General features: G+C 43.5%; 1 protein-coding gene across 2 annotated transcripts in view; it reads right to left on the minus strand.

The window, feature by feature from the left end:
* The window catches only part of NELL1 (neural EGFL like 1), a 1,046,888-nt gene that overhangs the window by 81,543 nt on the left and 944,668 nt on the right, over nt 1-20,677 (minus strand). The window contains exon 16 of one of the 2 annotated variants that reach the window (XM_073604029.1): nt 8,162-8,302. The exons of the other annotated variant lie outside the window; for it this stretch is intronic. Coding sequence (XP_073460130.1) covers nt 8,162-8,302 — 141 coding nt within the window. The remainder of the gene's footprint in view (nt 1-8,161; nt 8,303-20,677) is intronic. 2 annotated transcript variants of the gene reach the window in all.

Here is a 20,677-nt window from a genome sequence, read left to right on the forward strand (position 1 = left end):
AATTATTCATTATGTTCCATTTGTTTAGATGCGGCATTCTTTACTACAGATAAATTCGTATTTGTTACATTCACTGACAGCTAAATTTGAAAGGAAATTCCATAACCTATAATTTAATCGTTAGTTATTCTTTCAAATTTTCGTATTTTCAAATTTCCGAATTACGATCATAACGGCTTACCCGAGAAACGAAAAAAAAAAAAATTTGGCAGTGCACATGTCTAGTGATCTCCCTCCATCAAGTGTGGCTGCAGCCATTTTAACTGTGGGCAGCTGAAGCGGCTGCCTGTTCACTTCCTGGATTTACACAGACATGCAGAGGCTCACCTCCAGCTCTGCAGCTCTCACTGCCCTCTTATGACTCACCCCCCTCCCTTCTTGGCAAACTCTCAGGAGAGTGGGAGAGTGAGCTGTGTATGATGTCATAAGCCTAGGACTAATGATCAGACAAGAAACAGGAAGTGGGCTGTATAAGGAATTTACTGGCACAAAAGGTGTTTTTTTTTTTTTTTTTTTCAGTTTTTCAGGTTATTTGCTATAATCACAATTTGTAAGTATTGAAAATAAGAAAATCTCAAAATTTGAAAGAATAACTAACCAATAATAACCAACTATTAAATTATAGGTATTGGAATTTCCTTTCAAATTTGGCTGTTAGTGAACGTAACGAATACAAATTTATCCGAAGTTACGAATTATCCAAAATAACGAATGCCGCATCTAAACAAATAGAACGGAACAAATTAATAATAATAAAAAGTTTTTATTATTATTATTGTTATTTATTATTATTAATTTGTTCCATTCGTTTAGATGCGGCATTCGTTATTTCGGATAATTCGTAACTTCGGATAAATTCGTATTCGTTAGGTTCACTAACAGTCAAATTTGAAAGGAAATTCCAATACCTAGAATTTAATAGTTAGTAATAATTAAGTTATTATTAGTTATTATTTCAAATTTTCTAATTTTCAAATTTCCGAATTTCCGAATTTTTGAAAAAAAATTGTTAATTGGGTTTTCGTTTTGGATATTTCCGAATTACCGAATTTCTCAAATTGAATTTGGAAGGAAACGAATTGCACATGTCTAGTAGATGACTACAACACACAGGTGTGATGGACCCGTATTACTTATAGTGAATCCATCTGCTACAATCTATCATTTCAGCTTGTGGTTCACTTTAGGACTAGCAGGTTTTTACACTCCAATGCCAGGGGGTGTCGGACTCAAAATTATCGTGGGCCACATCAGCAGTTTGGTTGCCCTCAAAGGGCCAGTTGTATCTGTAAAACTAGATGTCCAGAGTACAACCCCCCTGGGCCTTCTTTAAGGCAGGGCAAAAGGGGCAGCTTCCCTGGGCTCTGTCAATGTTGTGGGGCCCAAAGCAGCTGCCTCATACTTGCCAACTATCCCAGTTTAAATTCCCTTGTCCCTTGAAGTTTTGGTCCTGTGCCGTGTCCTGATATCTCAGTGTGAAGTGCTGGTACTAATGCTGCCCAGCTCTGCCCTATTGTTGTGTACAGATGACTCACCTGCAGACCCTGTGTTTATATGTAAATAACCGGCATTCATATCTAAATAGCGGCAGCATTACTAAGTAAGAAGCTGCGGCCGGCGACATTGATATGTAAACAAAGGCGGCATTCATATGTATATCATGCTTCCCTGCAGAGAGGAGATGATATGCTGTAACCTCTAGCAACCAATCAGTGAGCAGTATTACTGTACAGTAATCTCTAGCAACCAATTAACAAGCAGAAATCATTTGCTGTAACCTCTAGCAACTAATCAGTGAGCCCTAATGTGTGCTGTAACCTCTAGCAACCAGTCAGTAAGCAGTAATGATACACTGTAACCTCTAGCAACCAGTCAGTAAGCAGTAATGATATGCTGTACTGCTGGCAACCAATAGCAATTGCTGCCTGATCTGATACTGTAAACTGATTTTAAGTCTAGCTGCTATTTATTGTATGTATCTGAGCAGGTGGAGAGTGAAATTGCATGGAGGGGGGCCCAAGAAAATGTTTGCCCAGGGTCCAATCAATATTAAAGATGGCCCTGCACCCCCCCCCCTTACAGCACAGTGCACTCTCCTTACCATGTGCTGCTGCTGGGAAGAAGCTGGAGGTGGCACTGAGAAGTAGGGTGGCGCAGGGTCTGGAGGAGGACCAGAGGAGGGTTGGAGTCTGCTGAATGCTGAGACCAGGGAGATAAAGATGAGAGGGGTGCTGCAGCTGCATAGAGAGGCGCAGATTCTGTCCTCCTCTCTTCTGCTGACTACTGAGACAAGGTGGGAGTGGAGATGGGGGGGTGCCGCAGCTGCAGGAGAGGAAGGTCCACATGAAATGGTCTGGAGGGCTGGATTTGGCCTGCGGGCCTTGTGTTTGACATGTGCTCTATGCTATGGACTGGATACGATTTTACATCTCAGTGATGATCTCTACTGATCTGGAAATTATTTTTTATATCAAAGTGATATGGCGGGGGGGGGGGGGTTATTTCACAGGATTTTGTATCTGCAACAGCATTTGACAAAAAAAAGTGCAAATATGATTCTTTGACTCGTCCCATTTATCATGACATTTGAATCCTACCCTCCAGTATGATGTTATTTTCAAATGAAATAAAATGTATCAAAAAGAAAAAAAGGCCTTAGGAAAATGTAACAAAAAAATGAAACTAATGTATTGAAACAAATGAATAAAAGGTTTTACCTGATAGGGACCATAGTCAGCCTAAAACTTTAAAGTTTTGGGATATATTTCTGTGACGTTTTTTATTGCTGTCTACATGGGACAATATGATCAGAAATGGGGGGGGGGGGGGACAGGAAGACTAATGCCGCGTACACACGGTCGGATTTTCCGACGGGAAATGTTGGATGTGAGTTTGTTGGCGGTAAGTCCGACCCTGTGTACTCTCCATCGGACAATTGTTATCGGACTTTCCGCCAACAAATGTTGGCTAGAAGGTTCTCAAATTTTACGCCAACAAATGTCTGTTGTTAGATTTTCCAATCGTGTGTACACAAGTCCGTTGGACAAAAGTCCAAAGTACAAACACGCATGCTCGGAATCAAGGACGACCCGGAAGCGCTCGGTCTTGTAAAACTAGCGTTCGTAATGGAGACATCATGTACATCTTGTATGTCACTACGTTCGTAATTGTTGGCCAACATTTGTGTGACTGTGTGTATGCAAGACGAGTTGGAGCCAACAACCTTCCAACAAAAATCCCTGCTTTTTTTGTCGTAAAGTCCGATCATGTGTATGCGGCATTAGAGTTACAATAAACTCATAGATGGACTAGCCTAGTCTCAGCTCATCAGTGGTGCAGTACGGCATTAGGTGTTTCTATGGTGCAGGTCGGCCAGCCACCAGCACCGTAAGAAACGTACCTCGCTAATCCGGGGACGGGGGGCTCTCAGGGTAACCCCAGCATTCAGAAGGGCATAGAAGTCAACCTCCATTTATCCTGCTCTACCTCCCACCCGTAGCCACACTGCCACAGCCACAGATTATTGGGAGATTGAAAAAAGTGGGTCCTAGGACTCTGATGTAAAATATGGGGGGGGGGCTAAGGAGACTGTTGTGAAAGGTGGGGGCGGACTAAGGACTCTGATATGGAGTGGGGGAGATGGACTGAGGTCTATGGTGTGGAAAATAGGAAGAAGAGGCTGAGGACCCTTATGTGAGAAGGGGGGGCTGAGGATTCTAATGAAAAGGAGGGGCCGAAAACTCTGATGTAAAAGGGGAGAGGACTGAGGACTCTGATGTAGGGGGGCAACAAATGTGAAAGAGGGGGAGACTGAGGACTCTGATGTGGAATGGGGGAGGTGGACTGAGGAATCTGATGTGGAATGGGGGGGGGAGACCGAGGACTCTGATGTGGAATGGGGGAGGGGGGACTGAGGACTCTGATGTGGAATAGGGGGGGGAACTGAGGACTCTGATGTGGAATAGGGGGGGGACTGAGGACTCTGATGTGGAATGGGGGGGACTGAGGACTTTGATGTGGAATGGGGGAGGTGGACTAAGGACTCTGATGTGGAATGGGGGTGGACTGAGGACTCTGATGTGGAATGGGGGAGGTGGACTGAGGACTCTGATGTGGAATGGGGGAGGTGGACTGAGGACTCTGATGTGGAGGGGTGGGGAGTGAGGACTATGTTGTGGAAAAGGGGGGAAAAGGCTGAAGACCCTCTGATGTGGAATGGGGGGGGACTGAGAACCCTGATGTGGAATGGGGGGGACTGAGGACTTTGATGTGGAATGGGGGAGGTGGACTGAGGACTTTGATGTGGAATGTGGGTGGACTGAGGACTCTGATGTGGAATGGGGGGGAACTGAGGACTCTGATGTGGAATGGGGGGAGGACTGGGGACTCTGATGTGGAGGGGTGGGGAGTGAGGACCTATGTTGTGGAAAAGGGGGGGAAGAGGCTGAGGACCCTGATGCAAAAAGGGAAGGGGACTGAGGACTCTGTTGTGGAAAAGTAGAGGGAGCTGAGGATTTTCATGAAAAAGGTGGAGCTTCTGATCTGATATGATGGAACTCATTATAGACTCAGGTGCCTCAAGATTTTTCATATTCACAAAGGGTGCCATGAATAAAAAAAAAATAAATAAAAAATTGAGCAATACTGATCTAACCCTTCTCCATTTTACTGAAAGAACTGTGTTCCTGGTTCCCACATGGTCACATACAGAAGATGGTTGTTCCGTCTACCAACCCACAGGACCAATGACTATATAAGTGTTGACCTCTAACCCCCTGATATTCTTGTTTCTGCCTTCAAAGACTCCAGAACTTTATGTCCCTGCAGGTCCATTCAGGTAACGTGTCTTCTGAATGCAGTCCTACGCCTTGGTTTACTAATGGTGCCTAGTGGGTGAGGAGCCCATCTGGTGGAACTTTTGGTGCTTTTTATAGCATGCTAAAGGCTGTGCATATGTTGTGTGGGCAATTTCTGTGCTATTCTTCCCTCCTTCTCGCCATTTTCATTTCCTGCATTCAGTATATGGGAATTCCGGCCATCCACAACTATTTAGCGTCTCTGATATAAAGTATGTGTTGAATAAAACTCTTTAGATTTTTGCCTCTCTCCGACGTTTGTGCCATGCTGTGAGGTCGCTGTGCTTTAGTTCCAGCATATGAAGTATGGTTACAATACACTTCTATTGTTTATGGGTTGTATTCTTTCATATTGATGAAGGACTATTTCAAGCATTTCTTATGTGGCTTCCCTGTTCTCCTTTTCCTGTATATATATATATATACGGTCTCCTGCTGCCCACACCAGGGGCCTAGATAAGGAGGGAGATAAGGGGGTCCAAACCCCCACCCATAGCATTCCTGGGGCAGCTGCTGTTGTCTGCTAGCACTAATGATACACACTGCAGGCTGCTGCTCCCTAAGGAAGGGAAGCTCTGTACTAAAGAGGGGGGAGCTTTGTATTGGGGGGGAGCTTTACTAAAGGGGTGGGGGTTGTACTGGGAAGGGGTGAGAATCTGTACTGGTGGGATCTGTACTAGGGAAGGGGTGGGGAACTGTACTGGTGGGATCTGTACTAGGGAAGGGGGCTGTGCTGATGAGGAGATCTGTGCCTGGGGGAATCTGTACTAAAAAGGGGGGGAATCTGTACTGGGAAGAGAAAAATGTACTGGTGGGATCTGTAATGGGGAAGGAGGATTTTACTGGTGGGAAGCCTGGTTTACATGTGTCCCTGGGGAAGCTGTATTAGGGGGTAGAGATCTGTACTAAGGGGGTTGTGCCGGGGGCTAAGGGAGGGGGAAGTTCTGGGGTGATCTTTATTAAAAGGGGGGAAGTTTGTACTGTGGAGCTCAACTGGAGGGAAGGCCAATCTGTGAATTAATCCAGTGTGAGACTTCCTGTAATAAAGACCGTCACTGCTGCTCTCTCTCCTTGTGTAGAGGGACTGGTCTGGTCTCCGCCCCCTCCTATAGTTTACTGCAGGCTTGCAGTGGGTGGGGCCTGCCGGCCCCTCCCACAGCTCTGCTGTTTGCACAGGCTATATACAGCACAGTGATGTCACTGCTACTTTAACAAAGTAATATCTGGGTTTAGAAAGACATATGTTGGATTTAAAGCCTTTGTAGATATTTGAGGAATTTTATTTAAATGCGTTTTTTTTTTGTCCCTGGAGTTTAGCTTAAAAAGAGAACCCTGCACAAAATCTACTGGCAGTAAATATAACCCCAGGAAAAATAATTTAGAAACATGGATATACACGTACAAACTGCAAAGCCATTAAAATGAAAGTAAGAAATAAAGCTAATAATAATATATAACAGCAATGAGCTGCATGTAGAAATATACTCCAGCTTAGGCGTAATTCTGGAAAGGTTATTAATATTCAACATAGAACTCACAATTCTTTTACCGACTAATTATACTGGAATTTTCTTGCTATAATCCAATAAGACGTGTGAAATATTCTCCAAAAATTATTCAGCAACAATCGTCCTTTAATTTTCTCAGCATGAAATGAGAGCCCGGCTTAATCATCTCGAAGGCAGAATGTTAATGTTTAGGCACTCAGACGTTTGGTCTATGGACCTGGTGGCCAACTCATGGCCCTTTGGCACTTATTGTTTGGCCCTCTGAGTCCCTGCTCTACACAGTAGTCTTGTGTTTTCTCTTTTTTTTTTTTACTTGGGTGTCTACTCAAGCCAGCCAAGCAAAAAAATTCTTTAGACTGACCACTGTCATCAGGACTACAGGACTAAAGAAAAATCCAAAATTTGGAGTCGTCACCACCAAAGGAATGGTGGAAATACTTGGCCCAGTGACAACTGTCTACAATAGGCTTTCTCTCCAATTTTGAGCAATTTTCTACAGGACAGAAGGTGATGAAAAATCTCCCCAATGATACACAAAATGCAAACAAAACTACAAGGTTTTCAACTATCCCCACTATATCTAAAATAATAATTTAAAAAAGTTTGGGACTTAGATATAGTTTAGACTTGCATTCTCCACTCCTGCCTGCCTATTAGTGATGAGCTAAGGTTTGGCCCAAACCACAGGAAGCTGTCACATAATAGCAGGCTGCTGTTCCAATCAGCTGTGGCCGTCCTGCATGCGGTGGTGACCTCATTGACCTAATATGGCCATATTTGGACAATGTCAGCCTGAACCTTAGCTCATTTGTAGTGCTTACTGGTTATACTGGTCATGTGCTGGTGACCTCATTGACCTAACATGGCCAAATGGCTGTGTGCTCTGCCTCTCTCACCCCTCCCGACTTTAACATGCATGTCTTCTATTTGCACAATTGGACAACAATTCATCCACAAATATTGTAATTTATTGTACCTCTTCTGGGATGTTTCCTCACTGTTTTGCTCAATGTTTCTGAAGTCCTAATAGAAGCTACAAAAGGTCCTCCTTCTAAATAAGTTGTGTGCTCTGCCTCTCTCACCCTTCTCGACTGTAACATGCATGTCTTCTTTTTTCACAATTGGACAAAAATTCACCCACAAATATTCTAATTGACGGTACCTCTTCTAGGATGTCCCTTCACTGTTCTGCTCAACATTTCTAAAGTCCTGATAGAAGCTACAAAAAGTCCTCCTTCGAAAAAAACTCTGTGCTCTGCCTCTCTCACCCCTCCCGACTGTAACATGCATGTCTTTTTTTTTCACAATTGGACAAAAATTCACCCACAAATATTCTAATTGACGGTACCTCTTCTAGGATGTCCCTTCACTGTTCTGCTCAATATTTCTAAAGTCCTGATAGAAGCTACAAAAAGTCCTCCTTCGAAATAAGCTATGTGCTCTGCCTCTCTCACCCCTCCCGACTGCATATCTACTTTTTGCACAATTGGACAAAAATTCAATTTTGCCATCACCACAATTTTATCAAATTTGACCACATGGACTGCCTAGGTTAATTCTCTTTAAGCTTAAGAACCAAGTCACCATAAAGTGGCAGCTGAATCTGAAAATTGCACAGCTAACTCATCACCTTGCATGTTTACAAACAGCCCCCCCCCCCCCCCCCCCAAAATGTGATTACATTTCTTTCATGAAAGCGCCATGCAGACACAAGACAAGGAATGTAAGGAAAGAGTAAAAATAAAAAAAAAATATATATAGATGTATATAAAAAGTTCTCGAACGAAGTCTGCTTACCAACACAGGACTCCCCAGATATGGAGTAGGTCCCGTTGTCATGGAAACCGCTTCTGCACTCACAGTGGTACCACCCCGGGAGGTTAGCACAGCGGGAATGGTTGTGACACTCTATGATGCCCTCAGCACATTCATCAATATCTGCCTCAGAGAAAAACACAAGCCAGGCAGAAATTAATTTCCTTTGACACTGAAAAGAACAAAGCATTTGTCTATCATCCGTCATTGTAGGACTTGATCCTAGCGAACACACAAGGTGATTTGCTTTAATTTTTTTTTTTTTTCCAGTTAAACACTGATTTTTTTTTTTTTAAGAGCCTAGTAAACTACTTGAACTGAGCTGGAGGGCAATTCATTACCATTAATTACTGGGAGGTCGATCAATGGTCTCTTTCTTTTCCCACTCGTTGCCTTCTTTTTTTTTTTTTTTTGTGCCTTGAGGAATGTAAGTTATTGAGTGTTCTTTGGGGAACTTTCCACCACTTGTACGCACATATCAGTAGCAGATTAAATAAAAGCCATGACCTCTTGCTATATCGCTCAGACTCGGAGGTTGTGACATTAGTAACAATGGTAAGGGATGAAGTTCAAGGCTTAAAGGAGATCTAAACACAATCGCTAAAAGCTTCAACATGTTAATAGTGTCTTCAGTCTGCAGTTTTCAATTAAAAAAAAAATAAAAAAATCCCTTGTGATCCTACTATAAAGGTTCTGTTCAGATGACAAGTGTCTCTCAATTGTCCTCCTGTGTTGTCACCCTTCTCACATCAACCACTGGTGGAGGCTACAAGGAATTAATGAAAATGGTACAGGTATGCTACAACTAGATATGTGCACTGCCGAAAAATGTGATTATTTTAGTTTCTTTCGTTTTTCGGGTCATTCGTTATGATCGCAATTAGTAAATTCGAAAATCCAAAAATAAAAAATAAATTCCAAAAATTCGAAAGAATAACTAACTAATAATAACTGACTATTAAATTATAGGTATTGGAATTCACTTTCAAATTTGGCTGTTGGTGAACGCAACAAATACGAATTTATCCAAAGTTACAAATTATCCAAAATTTTGAATGCCGCATCTAAACAAATGGAACGGAACACATTAATAATAAATAATAGTAATAAAAAGTTTTTATTACTGTTATTTATTATTATTAATTTGTTACCTTCCATTAGTTTAGATGTGGCATTCGTCATTTCGGATAATTCGGAACTTCGGATAAATTTGTAACTGTTACGTTCACCAACAGCCAAATTTGAAAGGGAATTCCAATACCTATAATTTAATAGTCAGTTATTATTAGTTAGAAAATCAAAAATTTGAAAGAATAACTTTCTTATTTTTGGGTTTTCAAATTTACGAATTGTGATCATAACGATTGACCCAAAAAACGAAAAAAGACAAAAGCGAATGAAAAGAAAACCAACACATTTTTCGGCAGTGCACATATCTAGTTGTAGCATACCTGCACCATGTTCAAATTTTCGGGTTTTAGGATTTCCGAATTTTCCAATTTACGAATATTCGGAGAAAATTGTTAAACGGGTTTTCTGTTAATTCGAATATTCTTGAATTAATGAATTTGTCGAAATTTGTTAAACTAATTCGGAACGAAAGGAATTTCACACGTCAAGCTACAACATAATCATACAAGTGAACGTGCTATGGGGGTGTAGGATTATACTAAAAAGCCAATAGGTCCAAAGATATCCGTGGCAGCTGCCCAATGAGACTGAAGTGATCTGTGCGATATGTAAAGGAAACGGCAGAGGGCGCCAACTAAGTCCAGTATACAGGAAAATACTTTATTAAAAATCAAGGTGGCAACTCACAAGATGCATAAGGATACGGGCATTTAACCCACCCAGTGTGGTTTGCTGTTGAGGCTGAGTGTGTCTTCAGGAGCAAGGAAGCAGATGCTCAGGAGCTGTCAGAAACAAAACCAGAAATCCTGAAGCCACCCTGGAGCGCATGGCCTGCACAGGATCGGAAGTGACATCACACCTGGGAGAGCCACAACGTGGGGAGCGTTGCTAACTTCCTGAATCCTGAAGGCACGCTGAGGTTCAACAACAAACCATACTGGGTGGATTACATGCTCCCTATCCTTTTGCATCTTGTGAGTTGCCATTATGATTTTTTAATAAAGTCTTTTCCTATATACTGCACTTAGTTGGGACCCTCTGCTGTTTCCTTGATATTTGGTGGTGGTACCTACAAGCTGATGTACCATAACACATTTAGCAGGCATGGCCCACCATTGTCACCTTGTCACATGAATAAGGTTCCTTGTAGTCTCCACCAGTGGTTCTTGTGAGAAGGGTGGCAACACAGGAGGACAATTGAGAGACAGTTGTCAACTGAACAGAACCTTTACGGTAGGATCACAAGGGATTTTCTTTTAGCAAAAGGTGGTTGCTACAAGCTGTAGTGCCAACACACATTTTGCAGGCATAGTCCACCATTGTCACCTTGTCACATGAACTACTGGTGGTTGCTACAAGCTGTAGTGCCAACACACATTTTGCAGGCATGGTCCACCATTGTCCACCCATCACATGAACTTCTGATGGTGACTACAAGCTGACCTGCCAAGGCACATTTTCCCGGCATGGTCACTAGAAGCAAGTCCAGAATAATGATAGGCAGCCGACCCTGGAGCAATGCATGTGGACAAGCAGTGGATGAAAGAGGGTGGAGGAGAACAGCGCTGAGATGGAAAAAAAAAAATATGAAAAAAGACACTTGAGTACGATACACAATGTTTTAGCAAATTAAATGTGTACATGCCAACAGTCCCGTATTTGCTGGGACAGTCCCACATCTTGACTGATGCTGTGTTCCTGGCCATGTCCTGAGATCACAGCATCTGACCTCATTTGAATGACACCATATGTGTGATAACTCAAAAAGGCATTAATGGTGTGTATCAGGGCGCACATATTTAGTGGTGGGGTCTAGGCAGGACCAACCGATGATAAAGTGGAATTTATGGCAGTCAATCATATATGTACAAGCCAAGTCTGGACGGGACCATTCTGTCAAGTGGGTGTGACTTGGGTGCTCGCACCCAAAAAGTGGACAATATGCGGATTATTGACGGGTGGGTTAACAGTGTGGTGTTAACAGTGGAGCTGAGACCATGATATTGGTATGTATGCCAATTGTCGTCCAGTTAGAGTTTAGATCGACTCTAATTTTGCATGTCTACTTTTTTTTTTTCACAACTGAACAAAAATTCACCCACAAATATTCTCATGTACAGTTCCAGTTTCTGGGATGTTCCTTCACTGTTCTGGTCAAGTTTTCTGAAGTCTTATTATGTTGTAGATGCTTTAAAAGATAATTCCTTCATTAAATATAAGCTGTGTGCTGTGCCTCTCCCACCCTTCTCAAAATTAGGAATGTGCAGAGTTAATTTACCCAAATTGATTGCCTTCACCCAAAATCTAGCAAAATTGGCCCTGTGGACTGCCTGGGTTAAATTTGTTCAAATTTTTATTTCCAAGAAAACTTCACCTATGCAGTCCACATGGTGATTTTACCATGTGGACTACTTAGGTCAGTGATGGCGAACCTTGGCACCCCAGATGTTTTGGAACTACATTTCTCATGAGGCTCCACTACACTGCCAAGGTTTGCCATCACTGGCTTAGGTTAAATTTGTTAAAATTTTTACTTCCAAGATTATACTTTCACCTAAGCAGTTCACATTGTGAAATTATAAGGTCAATTCCAACATCATTAATGTCTTTGCTCATAAAAAGAGTTACTATTAACTTTTGGGTTCCTCTATCCATCAGTAGCTAATGTCAAGTCCCCAAGAAAACAAGGAGCTGTGTTTGGCACAAGCATAGTTCCAGAATAGTTGAAAGGAGCTTCTGTCACCTTCAGGAGCCATTTAAAGTGAGCTGTACTGCTGAAAAAAACATCAATATGCTTTAGGCTGCTTTCACACTGAGCGTTTCTTGAAGCGCTTTTGCTTTAAAAAAAAAAAAAAAAAGGAAAGCAGAAGGAAAATGTTTCGCTTTTAATTTTATATACTGTGAGGGAAAAATGTATTTGATCCCCTGCTGATTTTGTACGTTTGCCCACTGACAAAGAAATGATCAGTCTTAATGGTCGGTTTATTATAACAGTGAGAGACAGACTAACAACAAAAATATCCAGAAAAGCGCATTTCAAAAAAGTTATAAATTGATTTGCATTTTAATGAAAAAAAAAATGTATTTGATCCCCTATCAATCAGGAAGATTTCTGGTCCCCAGGTGCAACAAGAGAGTGCTCCTAATCTCAGCTTGTTACCTGTATAAAAGACACCTGCCACAAAAGCAATCAATCAGATCCCAATCTCTCCACCATGGCCAAGACCAAAGAACTGTCCAAGGGTGTCAAGGACAAGACTGTAGACCTACACAAGGCTGGAATGGGCTACAAGACCATCGCCAAGCAGATTGGTGAGAGGGTGATAACAGTTGGTGTGATTATTCGCAATTGGAAGAAACACAAAATAATTGTCATGCTCCCTCGGTCTGGGGCGATATCACCTCGTGGAATTTCATTGACCATAAGAACAGTGAGGAATCAGCCCAGAACTACACGAGAGTATCTTGTCGGTGATCTTAAGGCAGCTGGGACCATATTAACCAAGAAAACAATTGGTAATCCCTACGCCGTGATTCGTAGGAGAACTGGGTGAAAGTGTTGTGATCAGATGAGACCAAAATCGAGCTCTTTGGCATCAATTCAACTTGCCCTGTTTGGAGGAGGAGGAGGAATGCTGCCTATGACCCCAAGAACACCATCCCCCACCGTCACACATGGAGGTGGAAACATTATGCTTTGAGGGTGTTTTTCTGCTAAGGGGACAGGACAACTTCACCGCATCAAAGGGACGATGGACGGGGCCATGCACCATCACATCTTGGGTGAAAACCTCCTTCCCTCAGCCAGGGCCTTGAAAATGGGTTGTTGATGGGTAATCCAGCATGACAATGACCCAAAACACATGGCCAAGGCAACAAAGGAGTGGTTTAAGAAGAAGCACATTAAGGTCCTGCAGTGGCCTAGCCAATCTCCAAACCTTAATCCCATAGAAAATATGTGGGGGGAGCTGAAGGTTTGAGTTGTCAAACGTCGGCCTCGAAACCTTAATGAATCTGCAAAGAGGAGTGGGACAAAATCCCTCCTGAGATGTGTGCAAACCTGGTGGCCAACTACAAGAAACGCCTGACCTCTGTGATTGCCAACAAGGTTTTTGCCACCAAGTACTTAGTCATCTTTTGCGAAGAGGTCAAATACTTATTTCACTCATTAAAATGCAAATCGATTTATAACTTTTTTGAAATGCGTTTTTCTGGATATTTTTGTTGTTATTCTGTCTCTCACTGTTAAAATAAACCGACCAGTAAAATTATAAACTGATCGTTTCTTTTGTCAACGGGCAAACATACAAAATCAGCACAGCAAAATCATACTTTTTTCCCTTACTGTATATCTTCACACTGGTCCATTGTGGTGTAAAAAAAAATCTTGCTTGCCGCAATTTTTGGTGCACGTTTGGTTAATTAAAAAAAAAAAAAAGCACCAAAAACGCACTTTCCATTGGCAAACACAGCAAAAATGCATCACAAATGCACACGATACGTTTTTGGTGCGGTATTTAAGTCACATGTTCTCTAAAAAAAAAAAAAAAAACACACCGCAGACGTGGTAAAAACTCAAAAAAAAGCGCTTAAAAAAGCCTATGTGTTTTTGTGGCGGATCAGTGTGAAGGTAGCCTTAATTTCTCAGTTACACATTGAATGCTTCGGCCCAAATTTGTTTGGTAAAAAAAGCAATGGTAACCTACTAAAAAAAAAAAAAAAAAAATGTTTAAAAGAGAAACTTTTCTAAAATTTAAAAATGTAAGTTATTGAAACATTGTAGAACTTGTTTCTAAACTGTTCTCAAATACAATTCATTCTAATAATATTCATCATCCATTAACATCATCACGGATTCTAATCATCAGTCATTAAACATCATTCAGCAATCCTCATCCATCATCAATAATCGTCATCTATGTAAATCTCATCAATTTTAACACGTTAACGTCAATTTAAAAGTCATTTTCAATCATTTCACATTTGCAGCTTTATTAAAATATTTCCTGGTGATCCTGCCAAAATACCAATCACTCAGTGTCTGCCACCCCTCTCTGCCAATCCCTACACTGGCTTTCCGATTACCCAGCAAATTAAATTCGACATACTAACAACATACAAAACCATTCACAACTCTTCCCCCCAGCTACATCACCAATCTTGTCTCCAAATATCACCCAAACCATTCTCACCTCCAGGACTTCTCCAGAGCCTCCCCCAACCTCTGGAACTCCCTATCCCATTCTATTCAGCTATCGCCTTCTCTGGCTGCCTTTAGGCAATCCCTGAAAACTCATCTCTTCACGGAAGCTTATCACTCCTCCAGCTAATCTTTTATCGCTTCCTTCAGCTTATCCCCCAAAGTTACAACCAAGGGTGGGACAAAGTGTGGGCCGGGGGGGGGGGGGGGGCGTGACTGGCCTGGGCTCTGTGGCAATATGTGAGGTGTGGGGGGGAGATTAATAGCAGGACCAGACCAGAGAAACTTGCAGAAGAGGACACAGGGTAAGTTGCTGGCAATTAGTGAATGGTGTTAATGTGCAGTAACCTCTCTAGCAACCAATCAGGTAATGGTATTAATGTGCAGTAACCTCTCTAGCAACCAATCAGTATATGGTATTAGTGTGCAGTAACCACTAGCAACCAATCAGGTAATGGTATTAATGTGCAGTAACCTCTCTAGTAACCAATTAGGGAAAGGTAATAACGTGCAGTAACCTCTCTAACAACCAATCAGTAAATGGTATTAATGTGCAATAACCTCTAGCAACCAAATAGTGAATGGTAATAATGTGCAGTAACCTCTAGCAACCAATCAGTAAATGGTATTAATGTGCAGTAGAGAATTGTTTGGATAAGGAAAAATTGACTTTAAAGGCACATTTGAAAATAGTAAACAAATTTTAATAATTCACATACATTAACTACATATAGTGTACACATTCAATAAAATACATTGACATAAGAACTACAAAGAGAGGAACATTTTGTTCAACCCAAAATTATGGAAAAAGCCGCTTATATACTTCCTGTGGGACTGTACTTGGTATGTAAGAAAACTTAATGTGCAGTAACCTCTAGCAACCAATCAGGGAATGTTGTTAATGTACAGTAACCTCTAGCAACCAATCAGGGAATTAATAACGTGCAGTAACCTCTCTAGCAACCAATCAGTAAATGGTATTAATGTGCAGTAACCTCTAGCAACCAATCAGGGAATTGTAATAATGCTCAGTAACCTCTCTAGCAACCAATCAGTATATGGTATTAATGTGCAGTAACCTCTAGCAACTACATAGTGAATGGTAATAATTCACAGTAACCTCTCTAGCAACCAATCAGTATATGGTATTAATGTGCAGTAACCTCTAGCAACCAATCAGGGAATGGTAATAACGTGCAGTAACCTCTCTAGCAACCAATCAGTATATTGTGCAGTAACCTCTAGCAACCAATCATGGAATGGGAATAACGTGCAGTAACCTCTCTAGCAACCAATCAGTAAAAGGTATTAATGTGCAGTAACCTCTAGCAACCAAATAGTGCGTGTTATTAATGTGCAGTAACCTCTCTAGCAAACAATTGGTGAATGGTAATGATGTGCAGTAACCTCTAGCAACCAATACGGTGAGTGGTAGAGATGTGCAGTAACCTCTAACAACCAATCAGTGAGTGTGGACCAGTTCTTTGTGTACATTAGTAAAGTTTTTTTTTTTTTTTTTTTTTTAGATAAAGCCGGCCATAGACAGTTCGCAGCTCGGCCAGTTCAGCAGGAACTGACCAAGATTTGAACCATGTATGGGCAGGCTGAATGTACCATCTATCAACTTGGGTACAACCAGCCTGTCAGATTTTACATGTGATTATTGCTAGCCACTAGCAATAATTATGTGTTATGCCGGTGGGGACGGCTTCCCTTGCCAGGAGAACACAATGGTTTCGCAGGAGGGAATCCCCTTTCAACACTGTGTTGATGGGGGAATCTAGATATTTTCTTTCCTGCAACCTGTGGCTGCAGGAAAAAAAATTGCTCCGTCTATGGCTGGCTTAAGTCTGTTTGTGTGTGTGTGTGGGGGGGTAAGAAAATATTTGCCCAGGGTCCAATCAATATTAAAGACGGGCCCGTGGGTGTGTGCTAGGAATGGGGATTTGGGGGATTTGTGTTTTGGTGGGGGGGAGAGAATTTGTGCTGGAAGGAGGGATTTGGGGGGTTTTTGATAGAAAAGGTGATACGCTAGAAAGGGGAGCAAATTTGTCCTAGGAGGGGGGATTCGGTGGGGGGAGGGGATTTGTGCTGAGAGGGAGAATTTGAGGGGTAGAGGATTTGTGCTAGGAGGAGTGTTTTTTTTTTGGGGGGGGGTTGAGAGAGAGAGTATTTTTAGCTTGGAGTGGGGATAGAGGGCAAAGATTCAGCAGAAGGAGGGGGATTTATGCTTAGGGGGTAGCAAGCATGCAGATCAGTGCTCAATTTTTACTTTTTTGGGGGGTAAGGGGTGGATTTTTACTGACACATAATGCTAATACATTTTTTTGGGGGGGGTGTAGTTTGCTATGTTTGCAATATGCTGCGTAACCTGTTGGAGCTACAGTATATAAGTCCTGTATAATAATATAATAAACTTAGTTGGCACACTTCTTTTTATAGGGTGATAACACTCTGCCTCATCTCTCATCTGTACTCCTACATTATCACCCTGACCATACATGATCTTGGGGCTCTGCTCCATATGAACATCCAAAAGTCTGGTGACTCTCACTGTTGGGTTCAGGTGGAGAAAATAGAGAGGTTTTCCTAGCTCTCTACAAAGATTCCTGGAAAGCGGAGGTTCAAACCACTGCAAACCAGAACAGCCCAGATGCAAAGTCAGTAAAACTCAGCTTCAGCCTGGCTCCATCCAGGCCACACCTCCTCAACGAGTTTTGCCCTGCCCCTAGGGCTTGGTTATGGAGGTGCATTGTCACCCTGTCACATGGATCCCCGATGGGAACTAAAAATGCTTGTTTCAGCACATGTTATGCAGGCATGGTCCACGGGCGTCGCCACCACGAAACCCGCCCTGGGAAATGCCATGCAGCATGTAGGAAGGATGTGTTTGCAAAGAGGAGATCATCAACTTTGAGATATAAAAACTATTTTCCAAAATAAAATAACGCGTGTTTATTATACCCTGTGCGCTGAGCAAGCTAAATGTCATTCAGTTACAGTACCTGACCACGAGTTTGTGTTTGGTTCTCGGCGACTGGGTACTGTGCCAGTCGCGCTGGCTTGCTCATCGGGAAAGGAAAACTTTTTTCCTTTCGCGATGAGTGACAGGCAGTGCTGACAGCTGTCTGGTATGAATCCTGAGGGGGGAACGCCGCGCCAAATTTTAAATAAAAAACCGACGTGGGTTCCCCCCCAGGGGCATACCAGGCCCTTAGGTCTGGTATGGATTGTAAGGGGAACCCCCTACGCCAAAAAATCGGCGTGGGGGTCCCGCCCAAAATCCATACCAGACCCTTATCCGAGCACGCAGGCCGGCCGGCCAGGAAAGGGGGTGGGGACGAGCGAGTGCCCCCCCTGAGCCGTACCACGCCGCATGCCCTCAACATGGGGGGTGAATGCCTTGGGGGAGGGGGGTGCCCTGGGGGCCCCCCACCCCAAAGCACCTTGTCCCCATGTTGATGAGGACAAGGGCCTCTTCCCGACAACCCTGGCCGTTGGTTGTCGGGGTCTGCAGGCGGGGGGCTTATCGGAATCCGGGAGCCCCCCTTTATTAAGGGGGCCCCCAGATCCCGGCCCCCACCCTATGTGAATGAGTATGGGGTACATGGTACCCCTACCCATTCACCTAGGGAAAAGAAAGTGTCAATAAAAAAAAAAAACAGTACACAGATTTTAAGAATAATTTATTAGGCAGCTCCGGGGTCTTCTTCCGACTTCGGGGGGTCTCCTTCCGACTTCTCCCGGTGTTCGGCCTCTTCTCCCGGGCCCCTCCGCTATCTTCTTCCAGCTCTTTTGCCAGCGAGGGGCCCAGTCTGCTGCCGCTGTCTTGTCGCCGCTGTCTTGTCATAAGGGGGCGCATGCTGGGACCGTAACGTCACAAGAGGGCGGGGTCACCGCCTATATAAATGGCTCCTCAGCCCGCACACAGCATTCCAGCAAGGGAGAGCGTCGTGTCAACATTGGAAGAAGAGAAGAAGAGAAGAAGGGGTGACAAGACAGCGGCGACAAGACAGCGGCAGCAGACCGGGCCGCTCGCTGGCAAAAGAGCTGGAAGAAGATAGCGGTGGGGCCCGGGAGAAGAGGCCAATCACCGGGAGAAGTCAGAAGGAGACCCCCCGAAGTCGGAAGAAGACCCCGGAGCTGCCTAATAAATTATTTTTAAAATCTGTGTACTGTGTTTTTTTTTTATTGACACTTTTTTTTCCCTAGGTGAATGGGTAGGGGTACCATACTCATTCACATAGGGTGGGGGGCCGGGATCTGGGGGCCCCCTCCCCCAAGGCACTCACCCCCCATGTTGAGGGCATGCGGCCTGGTACGGCTCCGGGGGGTGGGGGGGGGGGCGCTCGCTCGTCCCCACCCCCTTTCCTGGCCGGCCGGGCTGCATGCTCGGATAAGGGTCTGGTATGGATTTTGGGGGGGATTTTTCGGCGTAGGGGGTTCCCCTTACAATCCATACCAGACCTAAGGGCCTGGTATGCCCCTGGGGGGAACCCACGCCGGTTTTTTATTTAAAATTTGGCGCGGCGTTCTCCCCTCAGGATTCATACCAGACAGCTGTCAGCACTGCCTGTCACTCATCGCGAAAGGAAAAAAGTTTTCCTTTCCTGATAAGTGAGCCATCTCGGCGCTGGCTCCTGCGACAGGGCTCGCAGGTGTCAAATCTCGCCGAGAAATGCGGCGAGATTGACACAATATTGCGGTCACCTACTGTAGCATTTACACTCACCGGACACTTTATTAGGTCCCCCTTGCTAGTATCGGGTTGGACCCCCTTTGGCCTTCATTCTTGGTGGCATGGATACAACAAGGTGTTGGAAACGTTTCTCAGAGATTTTGCTCTATAGTGACATGATAACATCACACAGTTGCTGCAGATTTGTCGACTGCACAGCCATGATGCCAATCTCCTGTTCCACCACATCCCAAAGGTGCTCTATTGGATGAGGTGTGGTGAGTGTGGAGGCCATTGGAGTACAGGGACCTCATTGTCCAATGGTGAGATGATTGGAGCTTTGTGACATGGTGCATTATCCTGCTGGAAGGAGCCTTCAGAAGATGGGGACACTGTAGACATAAAGGGATGGACATGGTCAGCAACAATACTCAGGTAGGCCGTGGTGCATAAACCATGATCAATTGGTACTAAGGGGCCCAAAGTGTGCCAAGAAAATATCCCCCCCCCACCATTACACCCCCCACCACCAGCCTGAACCGGAGATACAAGGCAGGATGGATCCATGCACCAAATTCTGACCCCACCATCTGAATGTCGCAGCTGAAATCCAGACTCCTCAGACCAGGCAACGTTTTACCAATCTTCTATTGTCCAATTTTGGTGATCCTGTGCGGATTGTAGCCTCAGTTTCCTGTTCTTGTCTGACATTAGTGGCACCCGGTGTGGTCTTCTGCTGCTGTAGCCCATCTGTCTCAAGGTTGGATGTGTTGTGCGTTCAGAGATGGTATTCTGCATACCTTGGGTGTAACGAGAGGTTATTTGAGTTACTGTCGCCTTTCTATCATCTGGAACCAGTCTGCCCATTCTCCTCTGACCTCTGCCACAAACAAGGCATTTTTCTCCACAACTGCCGCTCATTGGATATTTTCTCTTTTTTCCCACCATTCTCTGTAAACCCGAGAGATGGTTGTGTGTGAAAACCCCAGAAATAATCAGATCAGCCCGTCTGCCACCAACAACCATGCCACGTCCAAAGTCACCTAAAGTGTAAGTAGCGTTTTCAGCCAAGGAAGCTGCCAACTTTTCCTCTGTTTATTCTACAACTGTGAAAAAAACAAACAAAATCCGCCCCTCTTGAGTTCCCACCACTGCGCTTACAGATAAAATTAATATAATAAAGCTGCCACTTTAGATAAATGAACTGTGAAATAGTATATTAATTTGCAATAATGCCAAAAAATTAATATAAGCGGCGCTGAGATGACACTTCAAACGTGATGAGGTGAATGCCTGTTTGCACAGACCTACAACATAAACAAACTAAATTATATCACATAGATCACATTGTGGCAGTAGTGAAAAAATATATAATATAATATAGATGTGTAAATAATAAAGTCCATAAAACTTGATGAAAACGTTGATTAGGTGCAGAATTTCTCTAATCACCCACCACACCCGAGTGTCAGTGATTCCTCTCCCA

Source organism: Aquarana catesbeiana, linkage group LG11 (assembly GCF_042186555.1).
Source record: "Aquarana catesbeiana isolate 2022-GZ linkage group LG11, ASM4218655v1, whole genome shotgun sequence".
In the NCBI taxonomy this organism is placed as follows: domain Eukaryota; kingdom Metazoa; phylum Chordata; class Amphibia; order Anura; family Ranidae; genus Aquarana; species Aquarana catesbeiana.